The sequence below is a fragment of the Prosopis cineraria genome, unplaced genomic scaffold, assembly GCF_029017545.1.
Source record: "Prosopis cineraria cultivar Desert tree isolate PC_DT_omini unplaced genomic scaffold, ASM2901754v1 PC13, whole genome shotgun sequence".
Lineage (NCBI taxonomy): Eukaryota > Viridiplantae > Streptophyta > Magnoliopsida > Fabales > Fabaceae > Prosopis > Prosopis cineraria.
The window spans coordinates 25,663,941-25,674,207 of NW_026555344.1; the positions used below are offsets into that span (position 1 = coordinate 25,663,941).

Consider the following 10,267-nt stretch of genomic DNA (forward strand, 5'->3'; position numbering starts at 1 on the left):
CATCATTTGTTTAACTAAAAATTCTTTCTATGTAATAAACATTCAATGCCATAAAACATACTTAGTTCAAAACCATTTCATGTACTGTATAGCATACTCACACACAGTTACAATAAACAGTTAAATAAAGAAAGTTATTTGGTTATCTCAACCCTTATGTCACTAAAAAGGTTGCCCATGGACTTCAACAATTATAATAGCTTATCACAAGTTTTTTTTTCCCTCAACTCACATGTCCAATATGCCAATCTGAACACATTTGGTACATTTCGACTAAAAACACATATTTACTACTTAAGGTTATATTCATCTGTAACTCTTTTTCATTTATCCATTCTAAGTCCATTACTACTCGATTACTACTTTAAATTACTTTAATCAGTCTTATCTCACTCAAATTAGATTTTTACCTTAAAATTTCTCTCTCTAAGGGCCAAATTAAACCTACAAATTCAAAGCTCTACCATTCAGCTTTAAAACAATCACAAAGCTCTAATTTAACTTCTGAGAAGCTTTTAATTACTATTGGGAAAGAATCAAACCCCTTAAATTTCACCAATTCAATTTTCTTATAACTTATTTTCAGAGAAATTTGTGTAGAATGGAATGTAAGAGTTATACATAGCTTATCCACTAAATTATCAATCAGAAGCACCTTCCAATAACCTGACATAGTTTGTCCTAGCTCTTCAGCCCTTCTTCTCTCCTTCTCTTATGTGTTTTTAAATCTCAATCCTCTGAAATTTCTAAAATTTCTAAAATTTCACGACTTAAAAGTCATTGTTTGGTCCATGCGCCATGGCACATGTAGTACAAGTCACGGTGCATGGCACAGTGAGCACTCCTTCCACCCGTACCTATTCATTCAATATTTCAATGAGTCAAATTATCAAGTAATCATCCAAATCTCTAATCCCACACTAATTATCACTTTACCCTCTATTAACCAATAACCACAGGATTAAGAAATTCAAGATGTTACATGAATCAATGTAGATATGAGTTTAAAAAGGCTATTTTGTAAGAGGGTTTTTATAGTACGTGTAATGATTCCAAGCTTTATTGGCTATGTCTCCCTATAATGCAACCCTCATTCTATTCTTGCTACATCAAATTTCATGTAACCTATCAGTATAACAAATTTTAACTAATAAAAATCCACATGACAATAGGGTGAATCAATGTATACTCAAAGTCTTTAAGGTCAAATACCTACTCCACATAATACAAGTCTCTTAGTTTAACAAGCCTTAGATCAACCATGTTATTCAAGATGTTGTATGCATCTCCACTTAACAAAATACCAATTGTTTTACACACTATCAAACATAATACATTCTCAAAGAAATACTAAAGATGAAACTCAAAAACCTATGCACATGGTATCTAACTCATAGTACTCCTTCAAGTTTATAATTGATCTTAACCTTAATTAGTAAAAAGGAAGTAGCATATCAACTTCTTAAACTTGTGTGAATGCACAAAGCTCAATCTCATATTTAGTGTAGAACTCATTAAGCCACTATAGGACATCAAATAAAGTTAAACAGTAACACTCTCTCTCTTGCATAAGGGTCATGAAATGTTCAATCAGATCTTCCCTAATTGATAATGCAAGCATTTTAGTGCCCTTCAATTCAATGAGCAAAAAAACCTTTATTAACAAACATGACAGTAGCCAAAAATAATGCCAACAATGTTAAGAAAAGATGGAGAAGACCTAAACATCGACTAACATGTAATCTATGGACACCAATCACTTCAACTACCTAAAACTAGCATCAAGATGATTCTCATAAACTCTCTTAAATGCCCATAGCATACAAACCTTGACAGATTAAGTACTGCTCAAAGGATTGATGTCAACCAAGTTCACACGCCTTATATTTTCAACTTCATGTTTTTCAATTCTGATAAGGAAATCCTATTTTAGAAGGAGAAAGTCAGAAGATTTTGAATAATAAAGAAAGCGATGCACATAAAAACTACCAAACTCAAACATTCATATGCATTAGCACTTATACGCCTCATTTAATTAATGCCAGGCAGAGATACCAAGGCCAAATCCAACGATCTACATAAAAAAAACACCAAGAAAATTTATAAAATACTCTTTACTTACAACTCTAGTGATATTGGAGTTCATGTACCATAACCCCCACTACCTCATAGATTTTCAAAGTATGAATGTTTGAAATACAATGTAGGTATGTGTTAATTGGGATAGATTGGATAGATGACACAAAATTAACTCCATGAACACTTGCCTTTTCTTAAGATTCCTATTCATAGGATGACGATAGAAGCCCTGCTTTAAAGTAGCATATGGGTGGTGATGCAAGAGAAGGTTTGAGAGAAGCACAAGATGTTTAATTCCTCAATCTCTTTTTCAAATGATTTTCCCTCATCTCCTCAACTAGTTCAGACCTCATCTTTAGGAAGGTGTACTCATGAAGTAAATGCAACATCAACCACATGACCAAGAGACCATGGCTAAGACTCCTTAGAACCCCCTAATAAAAAGATGAGCCTTAGGAAAAATATAAAGGTTTTTCTAATTGAAGATGTGGCATGAAGATATAAACTAATATAATGAAGAAAAACCAATAGCTAATGAAACATGATAAGCCAAACTATCTCCCATCTAATTCCATTTGTCTATAGTGAAAAGAAAAAAAATAGAAATAAAAGAGGGAAACTCACAATCAAGGACCCCTAGAGACAATTAATTACACTGCAAAACCAAATAATTTTGAATTACTCTGCAGGACCAAAGTACAACCTTTTTTGTGAAAAGACAAAAATACCCTTTATGTGTATATTATACTCTTTTAACAACAACCCTCCATTCGAACAAAAAACAAGCCATATTCACATCTTAACAACAATCAATTCCCTTATTAACAACTCTAAAAAATTAACTTGGTGTTGAAGAGGAACAAATGTTTTAATTTGATGAATAAGTCCTCATTCGAGAAAAAAAAAACTCATTTTCATTTTAACAACAAACAATTCCATTATTAGCAACTCTAATCCAAAAAATTAGCTTGGTGGTGGAGAGGAAGTGTTGTGATTCAGTGAACAAGTCTTCATTTGAGAAAAAATAATTCCTATTTTCATTCTAATAACAATCAATTCCTTCATTAGCAAATACAAAATATTAATTTGATAAACAAGTTTCCATTCAAAAAAAAACAAGTCCCTTGTCACAATAAAAACAATATCATTTTAACAACAATCAATTCCTATCAAAACAAAAATACATCAAGGGTAGTGTTGTCTTTTTATAAAAAATTTTAATTACATTTAAGTCCTTTGGTCTTGCAGAGTAATAACAGAATCCTTTGGTCTTGTAGCATAATTAATTGTCTCTAGGGTTCCTTGATTGTGATTTTCCCATGAAAATAACATAACTTTGAAAAATGAAAATTGATGCCAGCTATGTTGAAGGTAGAGCCGGTAATTTAAGTGTGTCAGCTTTATTTGAGCTAGGTTTAAAATATCCTACCCTTTCTAAAAAGCTCATATAGACAAGCCCAACCCTAACACCTTTAGGCTTTGGGCTTATTCTAGCCGGCTCAAATACCCATAACTTCTTTAAAATACTTTTGCTTTATTTTTGAACCAATTTTAATTTTTAAATAATTCTATTAGGCATAAAATATTATTTTATCTTTATATAATAAAATAAAAAATAACAACTTATCAAATTTGTACTTAAGTAGCATTGTTATTATTTTATTATAATATGTATAATTTATTCATGAATATTTCCTTTAAATGTAAATTAATGTCTTAATTATTTAAATATTTCTCTTATCATGGTCATATATAAATATTTTATATATTTTAATTAAATTAAATTATTTTAATCATGATCAAGTTAATCTCAATTCAATCATGGTTAGATCACTAACTTAAAAAATTTTTTTAATAATTTTTGGATAAACTATACATTTTGTTTTTAAGAATATGAGAAAATATCAATCACTATATTATATAAAACAAAATCATTTAATCATAAGTAAAATGTTATTTTTTGAAATTATTTCTTTGTAACTTTTATATTGTTTAACCCCTACATATAAGGGGTATTTACTCTAATTTATTCTTAATTTTAACCAAGTCTAGTGTGAATGATAACAAAATAATTATTCAAGAATATTATTCTATTTATTATGTTTATTTAGTAGTAGAGTTGAGAATTCATACATGCTTGAATTTTATTTTTAAAATTATTTTTAATTTAAAATCAATTACCTTATTTCATAAAAACTACTCTCTTCATTTAAAATGTAATGCATTTTTAATCAAATCTCACCTCTTAATAAAGTAGCTACCTACTTTCCAACTAATCATATCTTTTTTTATTTACCCTTATTAAACACCCTACAATAAATATAAAGTCATTAAGCACTTAAAAAAAAGATAATAATTACACGTCAAAAGATTAAAAATGTCTTACATTTTTTAACATTTAACTCGTCAAAAAGTACCTTATATTTTTGAATGGAGGGAGTATAAAATATATTTTTTGGATACAAAAATGATGTATAGGACCTCAACTTTTTTAAAAAAATTGGCTTTTAAAATATAAAAATAAATATTAAAATATATTTTAAATATTAATTTGAGATATTTTATTGATTAAAAATAATAAAAATAGAAAATATAAATTTTTTAATTTTTTGTTAAATAACTCTAGTAATGCACTCAAATGTATGGTATTTTAATACAAAATAACATAAAACTTAAAGAATTAACTAATATTTATTATATTTTATATATATTTTTAAACATTTTATTTTTTTCATTCGGGCCGATCGGGCTTGGCTCGAATTTTCTTGGGCCTATTTAGGTTGGCCTAAATAGGCTCAAACATTAAAAAATTAGCATTTTTTCTTGGCCTTGAATTTTTTGGGCGAACTTTGGTTGATCTATCAGGCTTGGCCTAAATTACCGACCTAATTGAAGATGGTATACCAATGTAAAAAAAAAAATAGATAATATTTTAAAAAGTAATAAATTAATAATTAAACCTTCTCTTTCCTCTGGTACACAATGGAGAGAAGACATTGTGAAATATGGACAGGACAAGAAAATTTGATACGCGAGGAAAAAATGGGAAGCTAATGCAATATGCGGGAAATTAAACAAAGACAAAAGGATACGAAGCATAAGACATGCTAATGAACAGTCTTTTAGCCGACCCTATTCAGTGATACAGGAGATTGAGTCTGAAGCCGGTAACATTTGTTGTTTGGCTGGAGGAGTAATAAGAAATATATTGATCATGTTTGAAGCACGTATGGTCATACATTAAATGTGGACGAATCTCCTAGCAAAATTCAAGTGTTAAACTTAATCAACTAAAATAATTTTTCTTAATTTTGAATCAACAGGCCCTTTGGCAAAGACAGAAAGTGGATGAATTCTTGGTGGTATGTTTTGTAATTTAAAATTTATTTCATTGCACTTTTGCCAATCCTGACAATTATAATTCATCTTAAAATTACTCTCTGCATGAGTGTATGAAGTTTCGGTCATTGTGGACAGACTCTATTATGGATTTCGGACCACATTTTCCTTAGAGCCCTCTTATCTATTCCTTCTCCAAGCTCGGGTTATGGATGAAGGAATCAAGCAGAAAATATCAGCAACAACTGGTTTATTCCTTATTTAGGTGGATTTCCAAGCTATGATTCTACTGAGAATTAGAATAATCTGGATTCTGGAATGCTAGAATCTTGTGGACATAATGCTACTACATATAGGTCTATATATACATATATAATATGTTATCAATTATAAATTCTTCATTTTGTAACCACTGACAAATTATTTGTTGGTAGATTTAACTAAAAAGAAAAGAAAGGAAAGAAAAGCCCCCGCGGCCAAGTGTGTGTAAGAAAATGAGTTCACATGTCATTATACCCAAAAACCCCTTTCTTGTTCAGAAGATACAACAATCATCTAACAGATAAATGACAAATATTCTATGATAGCTATATTGAATAACGGCATAAAGTTTCTCCAATCCAATGCAATCTATAAAAATAATATTGTTAAAACATCTCTTGCTCTGGAATATTTTGACTCAGAATTTGTGCTAATACTAGCCGTTGTCTTCTTCCAAGTATAAGTCTAGAAGTAGTTGCCCTATAATTTTCAGCCTATACTTGATGGTCATGATTGGATATTGCGTTAAACCAGAGATGATGAAAGGGAGAACCATCACAAAGTAAACCCAAAATGAAATCCAGTTCATTTTCTTCTGGCCAACGGTGAGTAAAATTGTTGACCCAAAAGTCAGCATAGTGGTCATCAAAGAGACTAACATCCACCCAAAGCCATCTGCGAGGTTTAGTGGGAGGTCCTCATACAAATCTTGCATCCGAAACGGCGACGTAAGTATGGAGAGGAACATCATCACTGACAACAGAGAGCTTGCCAAGGCTATAGCGTCAGCGGTATAGAAAAAGCGAAAGACAAGTGAGTTGCGTAAGATGGGGGAGCCATCTTTGTTGCCGCCAGGGACGGTGTACATTGCAGCAAAGACGACGGTGGCGATGAGAACGACGACGGTGGAGCATGACTGAGCTGTCTGCTTTATCCAGTCTGTGGCTTCTTTGAGCATGGCCGAATGTTCTTGTTCAAACATCTCTCTAGCTGTTATATTGTCGTCATTGCGATACAGTCGACACCACCAGGAATTATCTTCCGTACTCGCTGCCAAATGAACAAGATTAAGAGAAAAATGTCAAAGCTCAATACTAATGTATTATTCATTTAATCATGATTACAAGGATTCTGATCTTTATGTATTAAAACGAGTAACAGAATTCATTTAGACAGTTATTATAGGCCCATACTACAAAGGACCATATATCCATAAATCACTTAACACTCGCTGCATAGTACAGTTATAGAGTCAGGATCGATGCATAAATGAGGCAAAAAAATTTCTTCACCGTTAAAGGGTGATGTGGACCAAATTGCTTGACTTATTTTGCCAACATGTCGAGAAGCAATTTGGTCCATATCAGCATTTAACGATCAAATTCAACTTTAGTTAATGGCAAGAGCAAAAATGATCCAATTTTGAGAGCTCAAGGGAAAGAACGTATCACAGAGAGTTCCAGAGCAAAACTGAGAAGATCACGACTAACATGAATTAGAGGTGGAAAATATGAACTAATTAAACAAGATTAGTCAATGCTTACTTGGAACCAATGGAGCTCATCCCGAAGTCGGAAGACAACACCAGCTTGGTCACCTGGTTGGTAGAAGTCTATCTTTGCAGCTTGGTGCAAGAGAGTGCAACCTCCACTACTGATTCCGACAGCCAAGCTCCTGAGGACTCCATATTTCTTGAGGGGCTTGTAGATTTTCTTTTGGCGATGCTTCACAGTCACGTGCAGAATGTTTTGCCCATCATGACTCACGTGATAAATGGAAGCTGGATGAAGGTCAATGATTTCTTCACGATTTCTTCTATTCCTGTGCTTGCTGCTAGAAGCAATGGCGTATAGTAAATGGGCTTTCAGAAGCTTGTGTCTCCTCATCATCGTCTTTGACTTTTTTCCTTGTAGTCGCAATACTGGAGGGCTGAATCACGGGCAACATAACCTCTTTTCGTGGCATTACAGGATTTGTAGACATCCACGAGTCATCATTCATCACGAGAAAGTCTACAATCTCCTCGGCTAGTTCGTGCTTCTCCTTTTTATTCCTAATCTGCTCGAGTCGATCATCTGATTGTATAGACACATACAGATCAAACATTATCAAACAAGGTTTGAGGGCGGAGGCAAGGGGACCAAGAATTTAATTATTCTCTTCCATGTTATGCAAAATAATTGTTCGAACATCGAACGTTTGATCGATGTGCGCACCATGTTGCTGCTATAAAGGGAATTTGTTGGACCTTGTGCAAATCTAAGAGCAAATAAAATTCTATGAAGAGCTATGGGGACTTCTGTTTTATATAACAGGTCCATGTGCTTTGTATTGTTTCTAGTCTTTGAGCTTTATTTCATTATTTCCAATCCTTTTAATTTGATCAATCAACAACGTTTCAGGCCCCAAAAAAAAGAAAGAAAGAAAGAAAGAACAGAAAGATCAACCTACATTAGTCCATGCAATTTTAAAAATGTATACATCCACGAAGATAACTTCACCGTAATGCTAGGGCTGTTTAGTTTTAATTTTTACAAAAAGGGGCAGCCCACCATCAAGCCCAGCTAATATTCCCAGTTTCAGTTTACAATTTCGCCCATCATTCAAAATTAATATTTAATAGAGAGAAATTAAAATTGCTACAATAACTTATCATCATTACTAATAGGGCATTTGAGGAGAAAAGGTCAATTTCAAACACAAATAAAATGAATAATCAACTTTTTAATATTAGTGAAATAATTTTTCTTTATCGTTAGGCAAGGATTTATTGTTAGTGACGGGACAAATTCCGCATGGTGATGAAACTATTTTTCTTGGTATATACTTCCTCCATTCAATACTGTATAAGATATTAATTTTACTGAATTACACCCTTAATGAGTTTGTTACTTGTTCTTAAAATTACGCTGGTAAAAGAAAATTGTTTTTAAAATTACACTTTATTTTATATTTATCTTTATTTAATTAGGTATCTCAATTAAAATACTTTATTAATTACATCTATTGTTAAAGGTATTTTTAAACAATGTTATTAATTTTACCTTGAAAGATTCAAAATATCTTATATTTTTAACATGATATTAAAAAATATATATATATATCGTTTAATATTGAAGGGAGGGATATAGTCCATAAAAATTTGTGATATCCTGTAACAAAGAGACTTAAATCGCTTAAAAGTGTGACTTCTAATTATTGCCAACAATTAGCGTGGAAAAAGACGTATGATACTGACCTATACCGAGTCGATATATTAAGTATCAACTTCTGTATGGCGGATAAAATTTCGTAGTATCATATAACTTCTCTGACGGCCGATTCAATTTGGTGGTATCATAGAATATATGCGGTGGATTGAAATTTCTGGTATCGAAGTTATCAGGAGCATAAATGCCCAGAACTTCAATATTCCTGCAAATATTTTGTTCAACATGGTCAGAGAAGATCATCAGATCAGTTCTAAAATGAGCTACATAAAACAATTTTTTGTTCATGATTTGTACCACCAAAGATGATGAAATGCATTTTCATCACTTTGCCGCTTTCTGTCTCGTTTCTGTCTAAGAAGTTTATCATCATCACCATCATCATGATCATCATCATTTTTGCAGTCTATATGTCCTTTCTGCTTTAGGAGTTTATCATCATCATCATTGCTGATATGTGATCTTTTGGCATGACGACTTGTTATCAAATTTTATGTGGAAGAGACAAAGTTTAAGAGTAATTTGTTTCTAATTATGTTCATTCAATATTCAATATTGAGAGTTAAAATGGGAATAAAAAAAACCTAATGATTACAAAATACAAAATATAATCCACAATTGAGGATGATAATCACATTAGGTGACCTAAATAAAATACGAAATTATACCCAATTAAAAATCACTAATAAACTATAATCAAATTGCATATTCGTTGTGTGCATATGTATCATGACTTTTCATAACCTTGCAGATATATACAAGAAAGTGAAATTAGATATAAGTTCATCTATATTATTTTAAACCGGCCTCTTAAATTTACCTTACAATTAGGTCTTTAAGTTTCAATCCGTCATATATTTAACAGTTAATTCCATCAACTAAGTATTGTCCCCAAAAAAAAAAAAAAAAACACAAATCTATCATTTGTATATAAACGAACAGGTGTTTTTAGAGAAGACTATGTCTCCAACAATTTTTTTTAATAGGAGGATTTTGTACATAATTTAAAAAAAAAAATCATTGGCTAGAAGTGACTCAATGGCTGATTGAAAAAAGAGAAAGAGAGATGTCTTACTAAAGAGAAATACAAGACGCTCGCGATAATCAATAAAATCAATGAACTCATCCATCAACCCAGTGCTGGAAGGGCTCCTGAAAACAGACGGCATCCACATAGCAGTTAAAGACAGGTCAATCCATGTCTATTCTCTGCACGGGACTACTTTGTCAATGCCTTCAACCTCAATAATCACAGAGCAACCTCTGCAACATAAATTAAATTTCTTATTCGATGATATTAGTCAATTATTTAAGGCTAGCATGCCAATTAAGGAAAGATCAAAGGACCACCGAAAGCATGAATGATGTTGGCAGGGTAG

The 10,267-nt window shown here is 31.9% G+C and overlaps 1 protein-coding gene across 1 annotated transcript; it reads right to left on the minus strand.

The window, feature by feature from the left end:
* Nucleotides 1-6,115: 6,115 nt before the first annotated feature.
* LOC129289965 (uncharacterized) lies at nt 6,116-7,568 on the minus strand. The gene is made up of 3 exons (XM_054926703.1): nt 7,224-7,568; nt 6,883-6,910; nt 6,116-6,729 (listed from the first exon to the last, which is right to left on the minus strand). Exons 1-3 carry the CDS (start codon nt 7,566-7,568, stop codon nt 6,116-6,118), a joined length of 987 nt encoding a protein of 328 aa, XP_054782678.1.
* Between the last annotated feature and the right edge of the window lie 2,699 nt (nt 7,569-10,267).

Coding starts and splice junctions, on each gene's coding strand:
- LOC129289965 (XM_054926703.1), bottom strand. CDS start 7,568: ATGATGAGGAGACACAAGCTTCTGAAAGCCCATTTACTATACGCCATT. Junction 6,911..7,223: donor ATGAGCTCCATTGGTTCCAA/GTAAGCATTGAC, acceptor TGTACTATGCAG/CGAGTGTTAAGTGATTTATG. Junction 6,730..6,882: donor AAGTGATTTATGGATATATG/GTCCTTTGTAGT, acceptor TTCATTTGGCAG/CGAGTACGGAAGATAATTCC.